The sequence below is a fragment of the Anomaloglossus baeobatrachus genome, chromosome 4 (assembly GCF_048569485.1).
Source record: "Anomaloglossus baeobatrachus isolate aAnoBae1 chromosome 4, aAnoBae1.hap1, whole genome shotgun sequence".
NCBI classification, from domain to species: Eukaryota; Metazoa; Chordata; class Amphibia; order Anura; family Aromobatidae; genus Anomaloglossus; species Anomaloglossus baeobatrachus.
Window position 1 is genome coordinate 330,250,111 of NC_134356.1, and position 22,803 is coordinate 330,272,913.

At 44.2% G+C, this 22,803-nt stretch overlaps 1 protein-coding gene across 1 annotated transcript in view; it reads left to right on the forward strand.

Moving 5' to 3' along the window:
- Positions 1-22,521, forward strand: part of CAPZA2 (capping actin protein of muscle Z-line subunit alpha 2) — a 45,742-nt gene extending 23,221 nt beyond the window's left edge. Inside the window, exons 4-10 of the mRNA XM_075345035.1 lie at positions 1,195-1,258; positions 6,188-6,394; positions 6,903-6,982; positions 12,323-12,401; positions 13,563-13,634; positions 16,055-16,117; positions 21,695-22,521. Coding sequence (XP_075201150.1) covers positions 1,195-1,258; positions 6,188-6,394; positions 6,903-6,982; positions 12,323-12,401; positions 13,563-13,634; positions 16,055-16,117; positions 21,695-21,835 — 706 coding nt within the window. The 3' untranslated portion in view covers positions 21,836-22,521. The remainder of the gene's footprint in view (positions 1-1,194; positions 1,259-6,187; positions 6,395-6,902; positions 6,983-12,322; positions 12,402-13,562; positions 13,635-16,054; positions 16,118-21,694) is intronic.
- Positions 22,522-22,803: the final 282 nt, after the last annotated feature.

The following is a 22,803-nucleotide window of genomic DNA, read 5'->3' on the forward strand; positions in this document are numbered from 1 at the left end:
TGCATGATGTGTATCTACTATGTATGTCGGTGTATATAACTCTGTATAGATTTGTCGGTTTATAAGTATTATTGTGAGTTTGTCTTCAAATATGTATATGTACGTGTGCCTGTATGTGTACGTATTTGTGTGTCTGCATGCGGATAGGGCCCAGTGAGACTCTTCCGCCCGGGGCCCACAAAAACCTGGAGTCGGCCCTGGGAAGGAGTACACACCCCCAGAGACAAATCTCTGCTAACACCTATCACTCCATCAATTATAACCTGAATTTTACAGGTTAATATTTCAGCAGGAGAAAAATAAAAACTAAGCTCTCCTCAGATGTGCAGCCACTATTCCCTGATGTGGCCAGTTTAATATGCGTAAACTGGAGAAGTTACCGTATCTTTCGTTTTATAAGACGCACCACAAATTTGGAGGGAAAAAAAGGTAAAAAAAAAACCAAAAACAAATATGAGGTCCATTTATAATTTGGTGTCTTACCAGGGAGGGGGGCCTGCAGAGGAGCGGGGGTCACAGGAGGCAGGGGCGATACTGGAGTACTGCAAGTAGTATAGAGGGGGGGCCCAGATACTCACTGCGCGCGCTGCTCTGTGCGGGGCCGCGCGCTGCTCTGTGCGGGGCCGCGCGCTGCTCTGTGCGGGGCCGCGCGCTGCTCTGTGCGGGGCCGCGCGCTGCTCTGTGCGGGGCCGCGCGCTGCTCTGTGCGGGGCCGCGCGCTGCTCTGTGCGGGGCCGCGCGCTGCTCTGTGCGGGGCCGCGCGCTGCTCTGTGCGGGGCCGCGCGCTGCTCTGTGCGGGGCCGCGCGCTGCTCTGTGCGGGGCCGCGCGCTGCTCTGTGCGGGCACATGAGCAGGACTGAGCGGCTCGGCCCGATCCAGAACAGCGTCGCACAGACCAGCAGCGCCATCAGCACAGTGCACTGCTCGGAGCATCTCCCTGCCTCCTTTGACCCCTCTGCACAACTGCCCGGTAAGCTACATTCGGATTTTAAGACGCACCCCTCATTTTCCTCTCAAAGTTTTGGGAGGAAAAGTGTGTCTTATAATCCGAAAAATACGGTATCTCTTTAAAGTTTTGTGACAGCATTGTACAAGACCTGCAGTAATAATGGTTCAGGCACATGACTGTTACTGATATCGATGGTGAGACTTTGAATTTCTACAAGTTGAGTTGTAACATTTTTATGTACCCTAGTGCCTTTGCACAATATAACTTGGACCAGTTCACCCCAGTAAAGACTGAAGGCTATGAAGACCAGGTATGTGGCAACTGTTTTAGATATTATTGTTACATTTATCATTATTAGACTACATGGTTCTTGGTTCATATAATGGATCTATGCATTTAACCAACAACCGTCCAATACATGGGATTGTGTGTAAAAATGAATGGTTTGCAGTAGGTAATATAGCATGTTAAGGCCCTGTCACACACAGAGATAAATCTGCGGCAGATCTGTGGTTGCAGTGAAATTGTGGACAATCAGTGCCAGGTTTGTGGCTGTGTACAAATGGAACAATATGTCCATGATTTTTCCCTCACCCTATGACGGCACCACGACAGAGGATCCACCCATCCAGGACAGGAAACCTTCAGGTTAAAAAGGGGCGGTCCTCTCGCCGCTTCAGTTTGGTTTCCTGTCCTGGACGGATATCTCAGGATACGGCCCTGGAGGGCCGTGGATCTTCCGGACAATCTTACCCGGTCCCGACGGGCGGTTCTGGCGGCGGCATGGGTCCTGCCTCGCTCCGTTCGGGTGCCTGGAGGCGCCATGGCTGACCCCCGGGGGTTGCGTCCATGAGCGGGTGCGGTGCATCAGGCGGCAGGTGAGTACAGCAGCCGGCCGGTCCTTCCTGGGCGGCGGGGCTGCTCGCGGCCGCGTGTGCTGCACGCCGCCGCCATCTTGGAGGCGGGTTTTGTGTGCGGGCGTTGCGCATGCGCGGCGGCTGCACCTGACATGCGCTGTCGTCGGCGGTGACGTCAGATCCAGGAAGTGGGTCCGGAGGCGCGGGAGAACAGCGCTCAGTTTGAAAAACGGCGCTCGGAGCTGGGGGACAGTGCTCCAGTCCTCCTGCAGAACGGAGGTGTTTGTTGCTCTGACGGCAGGGTTAGGTATGGACAAAGATGGGCACCGTGAGGAGGACCGGCACTCGGTGCGTGAGTCCTCCTCCCCTCCTGCTGGCAAGAAAGCGGTGAAACCACCGGAGCGTCGCAAGAGCGACTCTGGCTCAGATGCCAGTTTATCCAGCAAACGTGGCACCCGGGTTGAAATGTTGCCCGGGGGATCTGCAGGTTAAGTCTAAGCTGTGTTCCATTCCCTGTCAGGGCGAGTTTCTTTTTTGATCAGTTCTGGATAATGTCCTTGAGAAGGCTGGGGACAGAAAAAAGAATTTTCCAGCCCCGTCCTTTCCCTCCTTCAAGCGGTCCTTTCGTAAGAAGCAGTTTACCCCCAGGAATAGAAGCACCTGGTCGGATCGTAAGAAGGGTGATAAGGGGTTCTTGTTCAAGGGCCCTTCCCAATCCAAGAAGTTTTCCCAATGACTCCCTTCCCCAGGTGGGGGGGGGGGGGGGTTTAACCTACTTTCTTCCGGCCTGGGAATGTATTTCTTCGAGCCCGTGGATTCTCAATATCGTCCGCACAGGTCTGACATTTCCATTCCGCAGTGTTCCTCCCAGGCGCTTTCTCCTGACATCCCCGAGGACGTCCCCGAGCGAACAACATGCCTTGGAGGGGGAAGTGACGTCCCTATTGCGCCGGGCGGTCCTGACAGACGTCCCATTGCCGGAAAGGGGAGAGGGGTTTTACTCCCCTCTCTTTTTGGTCGGGAAACCGGACGGCTCCTTTCGGGTCATCATAAACCTCAAAGGCCTGAACCGCCACCTGCAGATCTTGTCCTTCAAGATGGAATCAATGAAGTCCACAATCAAGTCTGTCTACCCGAATTGTCATATGGCTGTCCTGGATCTGAAGGACGCGTATTATCATGTTCCCATCGCTCCTCCCTTCCATAAATATCTCAGGGTGGCGGTGTTGCTCGAGGGGTCAGTGCGTCATCTGCAGTTCAGGGCCTTACCATTCGGCCTGGCAATTGCGCCCCGTCTCTTCACGAAGCTCGTCCTGGAAATCACTGCCCACCTGCGGGAAGACAGAATTCTCATTATCCCGTATCTCGACGACTTGCTCGTGGTAGGGGATTCAGCGAACCATTGTACTGCCGTGCTTCAGACTGTATGCTCAAAGCTGGAAAGTCTCGGCTGGCTTTTGAACAGGGAGAAGTCAAGGTTGCTTCCGGCCACGGTGCAAGTCTTTTTGGGGCTTACTTTGGACTCTCTCCTCAAAGAATGTCATCTACCGCCTTCCAAAGTGGAGAAGATTCGCTCTCTGGTGCAGCAGGCGGTGGCGGTTCCGCACATGTCCCTGCGACGGGCTATGTCTCTTCTGGGCTCCCTGACCTCTACTCTCCCTGCAGTGTTGTGGGCTCAAGGCCATACCAGAGCCCTCCAGTGGGACATTTTGGGGCATCAGTCATTTCTGGGGGACAGGTTGAACTCTCGGATTACTCTGAGCTCCAGCTCCATCGCCTCCCTTCACTGGTGGCTGGTTCCTGCGCACCTCCACGGGGAGTCCCATGGTCTGTCCCGGTGTCCCGAATTGTGACCACGGATGCTAGTGTGTCCGGATGGGGGGCTCACCTGCTGGACCGTCCGATTCAGGGTCTCTGGTCGCCCAGGGAGGCGGCTTCCTCCTCCAATATCAGAGAGCTGCTGGCTGTGGAACGGGCCCTGACTGAACTTCTCCCTTCACTGACTGGTCACCATACCCGGGTGTTGTCGTACAATCAGGTGACTGTGGCTTATCTGAACCATCAGGGGGCACAAGATCCAGGTCCCTTATGTTGATAGCCGACAGGATTCTGCTACTGGCAGAAACTCCCCTTCTGTCCCTCACTGCTGTTCACATCAGGGGGAAAGACAACCTAGCGGCGGATTTTCTGAGTCGCACTCGCCTGCGCGAGGGGGAGTGGGAGCTCATCACGGCCAGGTGGGGGGTTCCAGCCATCGACCTTTTTTCCACCAAACAGAAAAGGAAGGTTCCTCTGTTCTGCTCTCTCAATCTCAAGGAACTTCCGTATGCTGTGGACGCCCTGTCAATCCCATGGGACTTTCCCCTTGCTTATGCGTTTCCCGCACTGGTCCTTCTCCCCGCAGTCCTGAAAAAAAATCAGGGACGACTGGGCCAGAGTCCTTCTAATTGCTCCCTTCTGGCCAAAGCGACCATGGTTTTTTTGGCTGGTTCGGATGTCCCTGACCGACCCGTGGGTCCTCCCAGAACTTCCGAATCTCCTGTCCCAGGGACCTGTGTGCCATCCTCCGACAGTCAAGTTGCACCAGACGGCATGGAATTTGAGAGGGCATTGCTGATCAGTAAAGGGTTTTCTCCCAATTTAGTTTCCACACTGTTGGGTTGTAGAAAGCCTGTGACAACCAAGATCTACTGTAGGACTTGGAGGAAGTTCTTATCTTACTCGGGCGCTAGTGTAACAGGGGAGGTTCCCATTGGTCCCATCCTGGAATTCCTGCAGTGTGGGTTGGACAAGGGGTTGGCGGTTAGCACACTCAAGGTCCAGATCTCCGCGTTAGCAGCACTCTACAATTATGATGTCGCGGGGAACCCTTGGGTGGCTCGGTTTATCAGGGCTAGTTCGCGCCAGCGTCCTAGACGGGTAGTCTCCCTTCCCCCTTGGGACCTTAACCTGGTTTTGGAGGCCCTGACGGATCCTCCGTTCGAGCCCCTTGGCTCCATCTCTGTTAAATGTCTTTCCCTTAAGACCGGTCCTCCTGGTAGCCCTGACCTCGGCCCGTAGGATTAGCGACATTCAGGCCCTTTCTATTGACTCACCTTACACTCAAATACTGGACGATAGGGTAGTGTAGCGCCCTGACCCTGCGTACCTCCCCAAGGTGGTTTCTCGGTTTCATACGTCCCAGGAGATTGTACTGCCGTCCTTTTGCGCTAACCCGACGCGTGCAGAGGAAAGGCGTTGGCATTGTCTGGATGTACGTCGTTGTCTTATCCAATATCTGCTTGTCACCAGTTCCTGGAGGCGGGACAAGTCTGTTTGTCTCTTTCCAGGGGCCTACGAAGGGGGTTAAGTGTTCCAAATCCACGCTGGCCAGGTGGATTCGGGACGCCATTGAGTTAGCTTACACGACTAGGGGTGCTGCTGTTCCGGTGGGTCTGAAGGCACATTCCACGCGGGCTGTAGCATCTTCTTGGGCAGAACGGGCGGATGTTTCCATTGCTCAAATTTGTGAAGCTGCCACATGGTCCTCACCCTCGACCTTTTATAAGCATTATAGGTTGGATCTTTCCTTCTCTGACTTCACCTTTTGGGAGGCGTGTTCTACAGGCTGTGGTCCCTCCCTAATTTTTTTTGTTCGCTGTAATTCTCTCGTGGTGCCGTCATAGGGTGAGGGAAAAATACGTAATTACTTACCGGTAATGTGTTTTTTCCGAACCCATGATGGCACCCTTATATTCCCACTTTGCACTGGGGATTGTTGGTTAGTTCACTTTCCTTTTTCCTTCTTCCACAATTTTACTGGTGGTGGCCTTATACTAACCTGTTGGGTTTTTTTGGAGGTCCTCTCATGCTCTGTAATCAAACTGAAGCTGCGAGAGGACCGCCCCTTTTTAACCTGAAGGTTTTCTGTCCTGGATGGGCGGATCCTCTCTCGTGGTGCCGTCATGGGTTCGGAAAAAACACATTACCGGTAAGTAATTACGTATTTCACTGCAACCACAGATCTGCCAAATTTTTATGTGTGTGTGACGGGGCCTTTAGTGTGCAGACAAATATAGGATTGATGCACATCCCATCCCACAATCCTGGCTTCATGTCTGGGAGCGTTCCCTGCACAAGAGGAATAAACTTAAGGGCTTTCTACTTGCTACATGGTAAAATTCAGAAGAACACACCGTTTTTATATCATCCCCTTCACCATCCCCTAGAAGCCCCTACTTTCTACAGTATTTTCCCCAGTTTAGCTGCTGATTTTGATACTTTTCCTTTGCTTCCGTACACACCAGTGCTGCTGTCTGTTGTCATAGGACCATTGCTATCATACAATATGCATGTTGTATCTTATTTTTCTATTTTAACTTTTGGATACCTTTTTAACTCAGGTATTAATAACAGAGCATGGAGATCTTGGCAATGGAAGATTCCTGGATCCTAAGAATAAGATTTCATTCAAATTTGATCACTTGAGAAAGGAGGCAAGCGACCCAAGGCCCTCTGAAGGAGAAAACGCCATGGAGTCTTGGAGAAATGTGGTTGATACTGCAGTGAGGTCCTATGTGAAAGATCATTATCCAAATGGAGTTTGTACTGTAAGTGTATTTCTGGGTCACCCCTCCCTAAGGGATCTTGTCATTAGATTCATGATGCCTGAACCAAGGACCGCATGAATCAGAGCATTGCTGTGTGATTGCAGCTAGGTATGTTTTACTCTGAAACTTTGTTGCGTGTTAACTCATAGTTTCAAAAGCAGTCCTGGGACTGCAGGCAGAGATCTAAGTAGTCTGATGCATCCATGGCCTGCTTTTCCTTGCCCCGCTCCAGTTGATTAATAGGTCTCTTTCTATGTCAGTCAACCAGAGCAGGTCAGTTAGCATTCATCCAGTGCTGGACTAGTCTTGTGCCTCCCTAAAGTCCCCAGCCGGACCTATAACTATGCCGAAGCATTTCAGAGAATAGCATACCTTTCTGCATTTGTGCTACCACACTATGATTCGTTCTGCCCATGATTTGAGCAGCATGAATGATAGGTTCTCTTTTACATATTTATTTCAGCACTTCTTTGCCAAGTTTGAACCATAATAATTTCAATATTTTCAGGTGTATGGCAAAACAATAGATGGACAACAAACGATAATTGTATGCATTGAGAGTCATCAGTTTCAAGCAAAGAACTTCTGGTAAGTCATTGTATTGTTGTTCTTAAACCCTTAACGACCATGGGCAGTACTATTACGTGCTAGCGGTCATAGTTAATCCCCGCCGGCTGCTGCAGGAAGCCTGTGGCGATCTGCACACATGTCAGCTGATTTTTACAGCTGACATGTATCTGGCAGGCATGAGTAAATCCGCAATCTGTCTGTGCCTGTTAACCCCTTAAATGGTGCTGTCAAATGTGACAGCGCCATTTAAATCTTGGACGCGGTAAAACTTTACTCACTGGCCACCACCGGAATCACGTGACTTGATCAAGTGGAGTCGATGGTTGTCATGGTAGCACAGGGAAAATGGCGGAAAACGTACGCCACTTTTTTTGGACAAACATCTGATTTTTCTTAACTTTAAAAGTAAACCTATACATGTTTTGTGTCTACGAACTTGCACCGGCCTGAGGCATCACACCGACATATCCCTTTCACCATAATGAACACAGTGAATAAAATATCTCAAAAACAATTGTATCACACTTTTTTTTTTTTTTTTTTTTTTTTGCAATTTTTCCACATTTGGAATTTGTTTTTCCGTTTTCGAGGTACACTATATGGTAAAACTCATGGTTAAATTTATAAGTGCAACTCGTCCTCACTTGACAAGATTGACTGAAAAATAAAAAAATTACGGCTCTCGGAAGAAGGGGAGCAAAAAAACGGAAAATGGAAAATTGGTCGGGGGAGAAGTGGGTTAAAGGTTTGTGGCGCTTGCTAATATATTGTATGACAGGTTCTCCTCTTGCCCTAGCCTGCCAGCCTTCCTCACACACTCCTGCTGAACTAGGGGTTTTTTACTTCTTTTGGAATTGACAATTTTTTTTCAAATCCAGGTTTTTTTTTCCCACAAATTTTATTGACATTTTTGCTGTGTTTTGCAGAAAGAAAAGGCAAAACATAAATAATCCATATAACACGCAAGTCAATATTTCTTATTGAGAACGTGTGAGATCTCCATCCATCCTAAGTTGTATGCTCTAGTGCCAAGCCTTTATATCATTGGGTCATCTGTCCCTAATGACAGTATTATTGAATCTTCAATCCAGACAGACTGCCCCGTGAATCCGACACCAGATACCATGCTGTATTTACAAAAGGATGAACTGTTGGTTTTATTTCTAATACGTTGTAATACATTTCCTCCATTTGTCAAAGAGTGGTTTTTAGTCTCCTTGTTCAATTCCGTTTCTACTCTCTATATCTAGTAGAGATTTTAGCTGTTAGAACCCACCTCTCCCATCTATCAGGAGACTTTTTTTTTTTTTTTTAAAGATATTCTAAGCATGTAATGGAGGTGGTTAGGTAATGGGCTACTTGCGTTATTTCCATCTAAAACCTCCTCTTCGTTGTAATGAAATATTGATAACCTTAGATTCAGCTGTATTTTCTTATCCCAAATACTTTGCGCAAGCGACTGAACTTTCTTCCAAAAGCTTTGTACTATAATACATTGCCACAACCCATACAACATATCGGTTTTGGGGGAATAACACTTAGGTTCTCACACTGCCCTATCGGGCCGCTGTTTATAATTCTGTGCATTGAAGCCATAAATCGCTCTATGTATTGCTTCTCAATGATCACACATTTCTCTGTCGACCTAGAAGACTCAATTTGTCCACTAAATTTAAACAAAATTCACTGGCTTAGGTGGACAAGAATCATAAAACATAACATTTATAAGCAGTATTTAAAATGGCCAGAACATCTCTACCATAAATATTAAAGCTCTGGATAAGCATTAATATTTATGGTGGAGATGTTTTTGCTATTTTAAATACTGCTTATAAATGTTATGTTTTATGATTCTTGTCCACCTAAGCCAGTGAATTTTGATCACACATTTCCCACCAGTTTTCAAGCCCTCTCATTATTCCTGACCCCACCCCAGCCCTACTTCCAGATCCCCTAGTTCTTTAGCCCATGCTTTGAAGATATACTCTGGGCATACTGGAATCAGATTTTCCCTCATTCTCCTGAAGATCAGCGATATGTACAATGTTTATGTCCATCTTTAGGCTTTGTGCGCACGTTGCGTAAATTCATACATTTACGCTGCAGTGTAAATGCTTGCGTCCTGCATCCCCAGCACAATCTATTTAGATTGTGCATAATCCTTGCGCACGATTGTGACACAAATCTGTGCGTTCAAAAAAGCAACATGTCAATTATTCTGTGCACTTTGGATGCTGCTCCCACTCTGTCTATGGTGGGGGCAGCATCCCGAGCGCATGAAATCGGGATTTATTCTGCTGAAACACTGCATCCATTACGCGTTGTTTCTGCAGCGATTTGAAGCGCACATGTGCTGTCAAATCACTGCAGAAATTTCAGCATTTACGTGCGCACAAAGCCTTATAGTTGTATCTAATTTGTTGCTACCTACCACCTTAGACACATTTTGCAATGATTGCACAATATATTTCCCGATCTGTGTAAATTGCATGGTTTGAAAAGATGACAATCTATATTTTACCTATGATCTCTGGACAAGTTAGTAATCTTTCATCTGAATCATATAGTAGGTCCTTGAACAATTGTGTGTCCCCCCCCCCCCCCCCCTACAATATGGATTTAAATATAATGCCTGAATATAGCCTCCGAAGGCATCTGTTAATCCTACTGTTTCCCGAACCAACTCTAGCCATATCCAATTAACCTTGCCAAATGCCTTTTCTGCATCCAATGTAACGATAGCTGGCATTTCTTCCTTCATGAGTATTTTACCCTTAAAAACATCCATGACTAGTAAAGCTTTTCGCACATTTTTCACTGCTGATATACCCCATTATAAAGCCTGACTGGAACACTTAGTTTGGCCACAATTCTACCTAAACTATTTGCCATTAAGTTGGAAAGTGTTTAAAGATCTTGGTTTATTAAAAGGAACCAATCACCATTATTTTCATATATAAGCTAAAGCCAGTGCTATACTGGCACTATCAGGCAGATACCATACATACCTGTAGTGGTCTGCTCGGATGTTTAGATTTTTAAAGCCAAAAAAGTAAAGTTTATAAAATTAGCTGCTTGTTGAGTGACAGCAGCAATGGATATCTGATCCTCAGCTGTTGTCACTCATCAAGCTGCTAATTTTACAAACTTTACTGTCATGAATTTCAAAACCTAAACATCTGAGCTGACCACTACAGGTATGTAGAGAATCAGCCTGATAGTGCTGTACTGGCACTAGCTTTTAGCTTGTATACGAAAATCCTGGGGATTGGTTCCCTTTTAACGATATTGGATTTGCAGGACTAATAATTTGCAGGACTGACTAGATTTTTACCCCCTTTTTGGTTTGTTTTTTTTATGTAGGCTGTAGTAAGGTGTTGCAATAGCTTTGAGCTGTTTACTACTTTTTTATACAAAGCTTGACAGGGTGGTTATGATCTGTTCATTCAGAGTTCTGGAAAACTCTCCTTTGAATCCATCCGCTTTTGGCGCTTTGCTTGTATTGAGTTCCCCAATAACCTTTAACTTCCTCATCTAACACTTCTGCTTATACACTCCAGATCCTCAGCCGTTAGGTGCGGCAGGTTTACCGTTTAGAATCATCCCACCTCCTTATTTCTCACCTTTTGATCCCTTACAGTATTCAACTGGTTTTTATGTGCGTAATAGATTAGTGCACCTTCCCCAAAAAAAAAAATTATACAGTTTTAAAATAAAATAAATTTTAAAATCCCGGATAAAAACAGTTAACATAACTGTTTTAATACTGAGTATTACCTGATAATGGCTACAGATAGCACAACTACAATTTACCACAAGTGTACTGGCCCATTTTTTTTTTTAAGATTTCAAATAGATATTAGTTTCACATTAAAAAAATAAAAAAATAGATGCCATGACACTTGATGGAAGGCTAGCACTAAGAAGTGGGCATTGCTTCACGAAGGAGAGATTTCCATATTAGAAACTGCCACAATACATTTGTTATACTGTAATGGTATGTGCCCACTATCAGGACTTACTGCGTTCAGAACGCAGCGAGTCCTGACCGACGGGGCCGCATGTCTCCTCTGCAGAAGAATACATGCGATTCCGCAGCAAACAATTGACATGCTGCGGTCTGGAAAAACGCTCCGCAGGTCAGTGTTTGCTGCAGAAAAATCAAGCACAGTGGGCACGGGATTTCTAGAATTCCCGTCTGGTGTGCTTGTACTGTACACTGCAGCGGTTGGAAACAGCTGAAGCATGCTGTGTCCAAAATGCTGCAAATACTGATCGTGGGCACGCAGCCTTAGTGTATAGCTGCTTTAAAGCACCACTCCAGCTTTTTGTTTATTTTTTTCAGCGCTGGAGTCGTGCTTGTAATCTGTCTTCTGTCCCTACTCTTATACTCAATCTGCAGCATCTTCATCTTCTATCCAGATTGCTCCTGTTGGTCTCCTGCAGTTTTTGACCAGCCGGCTGCTCTAGTGCTTCATGGAGCACATCAGAGGTCATTCCTCAATACAAGTCCAAGAGACATGTTCTGGATCTGGGCTGTACATTGAGAGCTTGTGATGTAACTTTGGACTTCCAGCTGGTCAGAAGTTGTGTACACAAGATGGCGCTGTGGGACCGGAGCAACACCAAGAAAAGGTGAAAATCCCAGAGGATGAGTTTTTAAGACATGGGGCAGGGTCCTTTTATGTTAAATGTACCATTCCAGCACTGGAAAAACAAAAAAACTAGACATTTTAGTACTGCTTCTAAATTTGTTTTTAAGGCGAAATGTTCTCTTCTTCGAGAAATCACATGTAATAGTATTTTTTTTTTCAAAATGTTTACTAATAAAAAAAACAATTCTTCCTAACTGGCAAATTTTGATTGAGCTGACTTTCCATGTAGCCCTGTAAGGGTAAGTACACACGTTCAGTTTCGTGGCTTTTTTTCTTGGTAGCAAAAAACCCCACTAAGAGTAAACATACTTTAAGGCTCCCTTTTGTCTGAGATGTGAGAAGCATCTGTGAGCATGAAGCCAGTTAGTGTGCAGAAACTCTTTGGGCCGGAGCTTTAATCAGAAGGTGTTTGCATATTTTGTAGCAGGGCTTGTAAAATGATTAAACCCGATAGGGCCGAAACCTAGAGCCCATGCCCATCTATTCACACTGATGTTGCTGCATAGCTCACCCTCCTAGTGGAAACTTGTATACTGACACTATTACAAAGTGTATATGAGGCTGGATGTTGGTTTAGCCTCAATATGAGATGTGTACTGTGGGTTTGGCGAGAAGAGGGAGCTACTTTCGACTGTCTGAATTGCCTATTTTCATTCTGAGTTACTCTGCAATGTACATATTGAATTCTTCTTTTCTTGTACAGGAATGGACGCTGGAGGTCAGAATGGAAGTTTACAATCACACAAGCCACTACCAGAGTGGTTGGCAGTCTAAAAATTCAGGTATGATGATTATTTATTCATTTTCCTGCCAGGATAACTTGCACACAAAAAAAAAATACATTAGTCAAATCTATATATCTTCTTAAAGTAGACACCTGTACTTGGTGAATATGCCACCTGGCACCTTAGAAAGTACCATATTTTTCGAATTATAAGACACACTTTTCCTCCCAAAAATTTGGGAGGAAAATGAGGGGTGCGTCTTATAAACCGAATGTAGTTTACCAAGGGGTGGAGACTGGGTGCTGTGCTGGGGTTGTGGGCGGTACGACAGGTGTCCCAGATGCTCTGTTGGCTTTGTGGGCTTCAAATAATGGTGCCCGGAGTTGTTGCGTGTGCAGGTAGAGCGCTCTGCTCAAGATCTCATCTGCGCACACGCCACCTCCAGACCATTGATCTCACTACAGTGGGCTTAAGGAAATTGGTGCCTGGAGGTGGCACGTGCGCTGAAGAGATCTATGCTTGCCATTGAGCCGAGAGCTCAATCTGCGCACACGCCAACTCCGGGTGCCATTTCCTTGAAGCCTGCACTGCCAACTGAACATCTGAGACACCCGTTGCACGGCCTGCAGCATCGCCCTACTCCAGCACCGCCCCTGTCTCCTGTGACCGTGCTCCATCACTGCTGGCTACTGCCCTCCCTCCGGTAAGACACCATCCACAGGAGTATAAGACATAACCCCCCCTTTTTTTTTCTCTAAATTTGGGGTGCGCCTTGTAATCCGGTGCGTCTTATAAAGCAAAAAATCCGGCATAATATATAGCAATGTCTGTTTGCAGTGTTGCCGTTAGATCCACAACAGCACTGCAGCTAATCAGTGACTCCTGCTGTCAATTCGGGCAGAGCTGCTGAGTTCAGTTATTGGCTGCAGAGATGGCGACGTTACCTCTGCTCTTTAATTCATCTTTTGTTTGTTTTTGTAAAAAGAGTGGGAATTACTGCAGCCCTTTCTGATTGTAGCAGCAAATATATTCTGCATCATGTCTTTGTCTAAAATCGGCAAAGGTTTCCAGAGCCTACATTTATGTGCTGGTAATAGGTAAATTTTTTTATTTCTGATGTCTCATTCTTCTCTTCGGATTCTTCATATCTGAGAACCTTATTTTGAGATGTAGAAAAGTTTCACATTTGACTCAAATCTTCGTTGATTCCCCCCACAGGTTCATTATTATGAAGATGGTAATGTTCAGCTAGTGAGCCATAAAGACATTGCAGAGTCCCTAACAGTGACGGTAAGTTTAGTGTTACTGCAGCTGGGAAAGTTGGCACATACTGGAAAATGACTAGTTTGTAACGTACTGGGTATTGGCGTACATACGATGTTTTGTTCATTTTTTTTTTTATTGCATTTTTGAGGGGAGAGGAGGTGGGGTTTTTTGTTTACTGTACAGGGTTTTTTTGTCTATAGAAGATGCATGTTTAGAGAGATTAATTTTAGTATGTCCCTATTTTTCCCCAAGTCTATATATATATCATGCAATGCAATACATCAATATTGCAGTAGGTAGCAAGAATCATAAGTTCCTATAATGCCTAGGCTGTGGCTTGGTTTCACAGGAGTCCCATTATGGCAGCCATTCATGCCTTCAGTAAGCACCTGTCTGCAATGTATAAACCTTCAGCAACCTGCAATCACATTGCAGAGAGGGACTATGTAATGACCCAAATCGACGCCCAGGCTGAATCACTGCACTCAAATCCTGCTGTTAGTAATCAGTAGCAAGCTCACATTTCTGCTGTTGGTTTTGGATGTCGGCTGTACAACACAGCCTGAATATGCCATGTGTGACTTGGCTTCTGAGCCCTCATCGCACACCTGCATCGGACACAGGACAAGCTATTGTGTTATTTCGGGAAGGGTGTAAGGTGGGGGTTACACTGAAATGTATCAATACATGCTGCCCAATCAAGAAAATGGTAATCCATATAATGCATGGATGTGCCTGGTGCACCAGAACAGCTATTCTTCCTGGCATGTGACCATTCCATTCCATTACATTTTTATAATCCAACTAATTTACAATGGAGGTTAAATAATTTTGAATACATCTGTACACTGACAAATGTTCTGCTGTTAATAATAAACCAATGAAACATGAACAATTTAAATGGCTCAAAACTATTAATAAAACAAGTCCCACTACTGAGATAGGAGTTGGCAGTTGTTACAATGAGATTCTATGAGGAGGAGCTAGAGGCAGAGCTCCGCCCCTCCTCCCTCTTCTATCTACATAGAATCTCATTAGCACCAACTGCCATCTCTTATCTCAGTAATGGGAAAGTCTTCACTGAATACAGATTTTACCTCAGAAATGAGAATTTTGATAATGAATGAGCAATTCTAGCAATGAAAGAAACAGGTATGTCTGTTAAGATATGTTACAAAATTGCTTATTTTCATGTGTACTATTGATTTATGAAATAAAATTAAACCGACGGTTACACTTTAACCCCTTTACGACCACGGGCCTCACAGTCGCGTCTTATTTTTTTACATCACTTCACAACCAGGGACATAACTGTATATCCTAAAATTTGATTGACAAGGCCATAGCGGTGGCTTTCAAATTATGCCCCCTGCTGTTTTTTTTTACAGCTAAGCACCTTTGCTTGACCCCGGGGAGAGTGGCATCACCACCCCCCATCTACGATCGCTGTGACTGGCGGTTCAAATCTGAACCGCCAATCACAGCGATCACACTGTTATCGGCAAAAAGAAAAATGCCCCAAACCGTGAGATCCAGCTATGAGGTGCTGCAGCAGCATCTGATCATTAGTTGGAGGCCAGGAAACACGGCACCCCACCTGATTGTTGCTCCTCGATCTGCCACCATGCCACCTTTTGATCTGCCCCTTCTCTTCCACATACTCTTCATCTGCCCCTTCCAACCTATCTGCCCCCTGCGTGTGTTCTGTCCATCAGCGTCCCTGTGTTCTCTCCTGCTCTGATTCTCTTGCGTCTGCGGTTGGTGCGATACCTTGGCTTCTCCTGTTTCTCCCTCGGCATCTGCTGTCCCCCTACCTGCTGCCACTGGGTGGTGTGAGGTCTTCATTGGTCCGATCGCATCTGCCTCAATCGCTGAGTCCTCCTCGCGCGTGAGCCGTTAATCTTGCTGCCTGCTGCTGTGTCTTGTGATGAGCTGTCCATCTTGCTGCCTTCTATTCCTCCTGCAGTTCATCTGGTCCTGTGATTATAATTTTTTTTATTTTTTATTGTCCCTTTTTGAATCTCATTCGTCCGTGTGTCCTGCAAGCGCTGATCAGTGATGCACATCACGGATCAGCATCCATGCTCAGTTTTGGGCAGGATTTTTTTCATTTCGGCCGTATCACCTTATCCGTCCGTGCGTCCTGCAGCGGCCGAGCACTGATCAGTGATGCACATCACTGATCTGCCTCTGTGCATTAGAAAAGTCAAATGGCGCTCCTTGCCTTCTGAGCCTTGCCATGCGCCTAAACAGTTGATTTCCTACACATATGAGGTATCGTTGTACTCAGGAGAAATTGCACAATACATTGTATGGTGCCTTTTTCTCCTGATACTCTTGTGTGTAAAAAAAAAAAACAACTACGTGGTTGAAGCAACGATTTTGCGGAGACTGTGTTTTTATGGTGTTTATTGTTTTGATTTTTTTTTTTTCCTCCTATTTAGAATGAAGTTCAAACAGCTAAGGAATTCATTAAAATAGTAGAGGATGCTGAAAATGAGTACCAGGTAGGTCTTCAAAATTTCGAAAAACTGCAAAAATAAAATGTCTAAATATCTCCATGGATACAAATTTTGGGAGTATTCTGATCCCACTACCATACCTTACCTAAATTATATGGTTCTACAAGACTGCAGTCTGAGGTTTGTTTCCAGTCTATACTCCTGGATCTCCTCAGGAGCTGCAGACAAACATAAGCACTTTTAGTACATATGTAAAATACACATGTAAAACTGCGCATGTCCGCAAGAGAAATTGACATGATGCGGCTTGGAAAAATGAACCGCAGGTGTGTATACACTGCATTAAAGAAAAACGGTGGACAAGAGATTTCTATCAATCCCATCCACTTTGCTGGTACTGTAAAAACAGTGTTTTGGACACAGCAAAAATCCGTTGCTCCAAGAACACTAGTAACACTGATCATGACTGTGTACCCTTACATCGGGGTTTACATGTAAATATCTGAAATATGTGACTCAAGTGGAACCCCCAACAGAACATTCACTATAATGAGCCAGGTTGAGACACTGTCTTATGATCCAGCAGTATCAGTCTTTTTAAGCGAGAATAAAAGTGTAGTCAACCACAGTTCTGTGCACTTCTGAAAAGGACAACGCTGAACAGAGGTCAGACAAAATTCAGAGTAACTCTGCTGCCTCATTAGTGAATAGATCCCTCTGGGGTTTCATCTGAATCGTGTCATTTGGACATGTAGATGGAAACCACGATGTAAGTGTTCAGCATAGAGCACACGATAAATGTGATCCAAAATTTTATTCTAAATATTTCCAATAAAAGATTTGTCAATCCACAAAAAAAACAAGCCTACTCGGGTCCATCATGTAAAGTGGAGATATAAGGGGTCACATTAGTGATAGCACAGAGGCTCTGGAAAAATGAAATGGCTCCACCTCAAAAAAGAAATACAGAAAAGTCTTTTCTCCCAATCCTCCCCTTTCTGAGCCCCAAAGTGTGCCTAAACCACATTGTGTGCAAATGTTTGGCATTTCTGTAGTGATGAGAGCCTACTTAATTTATGGGGTCCAGTTCTCCAAAAGCATGAGCTGGGCTCTATATTTTCCAGTAACAAGCAGCAATGGATATTGCCAAGTGAAAATTGCAAGCAACCATGGAATCAAAATAGTCACTACGCATGTAGATAAATTAACAGAGGGATGTAATTTCCAAAATGGGGTCACTTGAGGGGGGAATTATGCTTTTCTGGGACTTAACGGCTCTGTATATGGAGTCTGCAAAGCATCCTAGGAAAAATCTGTGCTCTAAGGGTCAAATAGTGCCCCTTCCCTCCAGAGTATTGCTGTGTGACTAAACAGTAATGTAGAGCCACATGTGGGGGTATTGCTACATTCCACATAAATTGTGACAAATTTTGATGCCATTTTTCTGTGTGAAAATGTAAAATCTAAGACTAAAACAAAATTTTAGTGGTTACAAATTCATGTGCAAGTATGATGCTTGAAATGAGTGAACACTATTATGCTCGAGTGCTCGTTACTAGAATTGCGCTGGTCAGATGCTCAGACAGGCTCCACTCGAGTAACGAGTATAATGGAAGTAAGTGATTGGGCAGTTCGGCTCGCCACGCAAATACAGCCAGCCATAAACAGAGCATTTCCAGTGAGTGCCCTTCAGAGACTACAAGTGACTCTCACTGGGGTGCCTGCTCCCATCATTCAGTGAAGGAAACCTGTGCTTTGCATTGACTTTAATGAATAAGCAACTCGATCGAGTGCCGAGAACATTTGCCCATCATTAGTAAAAATGTTGTTTTTTTTCTTCACCGCTGAATGGTATAAAATTGTGATATACACCTGTGATATCATATATGATCACTGCACCCATAAGGGGTCACTTATGGGGTTTCTGCTGTTCTGGCACCTCAGGTGCTCTGGCAGTGTGACATGGAACTCGCAAACCATACCAGAAAAATCTGCACCATAATATGGTGCTCCTTCCCTTCTGAGCTTTCCACTCTGCCTGGAGAGAATTTCCCGATTTACATGTAGAGTATTGGTGCACTCAGGAAAAATTGCACAAGAAACTGTGCAGTCAATTTTTTCCTATTCGCCTTTTTTAAAAATTGAAAACTTTGGGTAAAACAAAGTTTAAGTGGTAAAAATTATTTCTTCACCCCACAATGGTATAAAATTCTGTGAGGCACATGTTGTCAACATGCTCACTCACCCCTAGATGATGTCATTGGGAATTTTAATGTGGGGTCTTTTTTGGGGGGATGGGAGAGGGACTTTTTCTATCATGTCAGAGGCTCTTTGGGTGCCATGCTGCATAAACAGTTTATTCTAGTCAAAAGGTGATCCTTCCCGTCTGAACCCGGGTGTGCACCCAAACAATAGCTATACACCACATTAAGGGTATCTAAAATTCTGTAAAGTACCTGTAGTTTCAAGGTGCTCACCACACCTCCTAAATAAATTCCTTGAGGGTTGTAGTTTTCATAATGGGGTCACTTTTTTGGGGGGAGAGGGGGGATCCTACTATTCTGTCACATGATGGGCTCTGAAAATACAACATGACGTTTGCAATTTATCCAGCCAATTTTACCAAAAAGTCAGATGGTTATCTTTCCCTTCCGAGTTCTACCATGTGCCCAAACAGTAGTTTTTCCACTACATTATGAGGTATCTGTACTTAAGAGACATTGCACAACAAATTGTACTGTCTTTTTTTTTTTTCTCCTGTTACTCTTATAAAAATGAAAAATTTGAGGTCATGCAACATTTTTGTAGGAAAAATTAAAATGTTAGTTTTTTTTTTTTTTTTCCTTCCACATTGCTTAAATTCTTGTGAAGCACCTAAAGGGTTAATTAAACTCTTGAATGTAGTGTTGAGGTCTGCAGTTTTTAAAATGGTGTCCTTTTTGGGGTATTTTCTGTCACCAATTCATATCAAATTTACTTGAAATGTGATGTGGTCTATAAAAAAAAATATTGTCTTATGAATTATTGTTTGGATAAATTTAAAAATGTAAAGTTATGCGGAAAATGTTAACTATTTTGCTTGGTATATCTGTGGTTTAAGGGTATCAAAATTCAATTATTTTTGTCAAATTATTACAACTAACATGTACAATATGTCATGAAAAAACAATCTCAGAATCACTTGGATATCAAAGTATTCCAGAGTTGTTATATCATAAAGTGATGTCTGAGCATTTTAAAATTTTTGACCCAGTAAGGAAGATGAAAATCAGCTTTGGGGGTGAAGGAATTAAACCTTTTTTTACTTAATTACATTTGTCAGAGAACCCCTTTTAAAGAGAACCTGTCACCCAGTTAAAATGGGAAGTTTTTGCTCTTATCTTCCCACTGTTTACCTGAGTATTCTGTTTTGTTGTTTTTTTAATCTTACCGTATGGTTCCAGAGATTAGGGCTTTTTATTTATTGCTAATTTTTAGTTTTTACTAAGGGGGTGGTGTTCATAGGATTGGGGGCATGTCTTTAGACTGCTCTGCAAGCTTACCCTGTGAGCACAGCCCCCTGGATAAAGATGATATAAAGTAGCACTAAATAAAAAGGCCTATATCTCTGTATCTGTATAGTGGATTTAAAGTGAACTTGTCAGGTGCAATATCCACCTAGAACCTTGAGCAGTTCTGAGTACATATTGCTAATTCCTGCTTAACTGTCCCTGCATCTAGTAGGACCCAAAGATCTTTAGAAAAAGTATTTCTAAAGATCCTTTGATATGCAAATGAGTGCAGGGACTAGTCACAAGGACGTTAGTTCTTGCACTCATTCCGCCCTCTTGGCATGTTACACCCACAGGGGTGTGCTAACATGCTATTCAATGCCCATGGCTTAGCGTCATCATCGGCAGTGACATGCGTACCTGTGTCCGTTGCACTGCCTCAGATGCAGAGCGTGAGATCAGTGCGCATGGATCAGAATGCCCTGCACTTCCGGTCATGCACACTATGAAGCTGGGTGTACGCGTCCTGGCTTCAGAGAGGTCTACTGCGCATGACCGAAAGTGCAGTGACTTCTGAGCATGTGCACTGACCTCCCGTTCGGCGTCTGAGGCAGTGCAAAAGACACAGGTACGCACGTCACTGCTCTTGATGCTAGGCAATGGGCATTGTATAGCATGTTACCACGTCCCTGTGGGCGTGCTAACATGCTAAGAGGGCGGAATGAGTCCAGGTACTAACACACTTGCGATTGGTCCCAGCGTTCATTTTACATATCAAACGACTTTTAGAAATACTTTTTCTAAAGATCTCTTTATCTATGCTACTACAGGCTGGGACTGTTTGACAGGGATTAGAAATATGCACCCAGAACTGCTCATAAATCTGGGTGCATAATGCACCTGACAGATTCCCTTTAAAAACAAAAACTGGAAATTCGGGAGCAGCAAGAAATAAAATAAAAGCAAAAACAGACTGATAATCTTTACTTTGGTGAAATTGGCAGTGTATGTTTTTACACCTTGTAAACATGTTGGCTACACATTCTTTTAGGTGAAGCTTTACATAATTCTTCTAAGAAAGAGGATGTGATGTGTGTAGACACGTCCCATTTGTAATCAATGAGAGCTTCAGTCATATGCTTTCACAACAACCATTTCATACATGTAGTGTGTGGCATTTACAAAAGCATAGTTTAGATCTGGGTTATGTTTTTTTTTTTTCCCTGCCCCCCTCCCTCCCCCCGTTCTTCCCATTATCTTATGGCCATTCTAATATCTGCCTCACATGTGAACTCTGTATACATCATGTTAGGCATTGAACTAACCCTAATCTTTACGTTACTTTCTTTTCTTGAAGAAAAAACAAAAAGCCAGCACCAAATGTGCACTTCAGCACTAAACATTCCAAACTGTACTTATTATAAAAAAAATTTGAGATTTTTGGCAAAAAATTGCAATTTCTTGAGCTGCCTCGCCACGTCACGGCAAATCTCATTTGAGGCAGTCCTACACTAAAATATTTTTATAAAATGTGCCATACGGCCTCACATATGAATAGTAGAACTGCTCTTAGCAGCACTCACCTGGTCTATTTCAATCCCGTACCCATGACTGAGTCATGGCTGTGGGCGGGACAGGTCCAAGCAAATGCTGCATGAAGTAAATAGCCTGTGGACAAAGCCTGATGACTTAATGTGAACAGTCACCAACCGCCAAAATCTAGAAATAAAATAAAAGCAAAAACAGACTGATCATCTTTACTTTGGTGAAATTGGCAGTGTATGTTTTTCCACCTTGTAAACATGTTGGCTACACATTCTTTTAGGTGAAGCTTTACATAATTCTTATAAGAAAGAGGATGTGATGTGTGTAGACACGTCCCATTTGTAATCGATGAGAGCTTCAGTCATATGCTTTCACAACAACCATTTCATACATGTAGTGTGTGGCATTTACAAAAGCATAGTTTAGATCTGGGTTATGTTTCTTTTTTTTCCCTGCCCCCCTCCCTCCCCCCGTTCTTCCCATTATCTTATGGCCATTCTAATATCTGCCCCACATGTGAACTCTGTATACATCATGTTAGGCATTGAACTAACCCTAATCTTTACGTTACTTTCTTTTCTTGTAGACTGCGATCAGTGAAAATTACCAGACCATGTCGGACACTACTTTCAAGGCCTTACGCCGGCAATTGCCAGTGACACGCACCAAGATTGACTGGAACAAGATTCTTAGTTACAAAATTGGCAAAGAGATGCAAAATGCCTAACGTGAACATTGCATGACTGGATGATTTTCGTGTCTGTGCATATAAATAAAACATGGTTACAAAAGTATTGGGAACTGCCAACTCGCCTGGTCAGCATGGCCCTCTGCTATTAAATCACTGTAATTCCAATAATTCAGCTACAGCACAACATTTACCTTATTAGTTTCATTTCAGTTTACATTTGGGGTTGGTATATGTGCTGAATTTAATGATTTCCAATATATCACAATAAGAGAAAATGGGAAGCTAATGGCGCAAGGATAATGCGGGAATATCTAGACTCATTTGTGCCAGCTCTATTACCAGGCTCTTCACGGTGGCTTTGCTATGTGAAGCGCTTCACCTGTGTGAATACTCTGTTGTACCTTTTTTATATTTTGCTAAATTGAACTAACCCCTATAAGGTAAATACAGTAGCTGAGCGCTCTCGTTCCGGAATCGATAAATCAGTCATTGCTTACATATATATATTAAATGCTTTCTTCCCATGACAGCTATTCAAATTGGCTTGAAATCCGTCTGCCCTTAACTCTTATTTTATTACATAGCCGCCAATGTATTATAACAAGGCAAACTGTAATATATATAATCCTGTACTCATTACCATGTCTGTCAGTTTATTTTTCTGTTTCTGCACTTGAAATGTATTACAATTCAATGTGACATTAAAATGCAGATTTTCTATTTCTCTGAGTGCATATCTTATGTAAATCGCCTAACATATTCCTGAAAAGAGCAAATCTAAGGCCTTGTGTAAGGGTGGCTTTACACGCTGCAACATCGCTAGCCGATGCTAGCGATGGCGAGCGTGATAGCACCCGCCCCTATCGTTGTGGCGATCGCTGCCGTAGCGAACATTATCGCTACGGCAGCATCACACGTACTTACCTGCTCGGTGACGTCGCTGTGACCGGCGAACCGCCTCCTTTCTAAGGGGGCGGTTCACTCGGCGTCACAGCGACGTCACG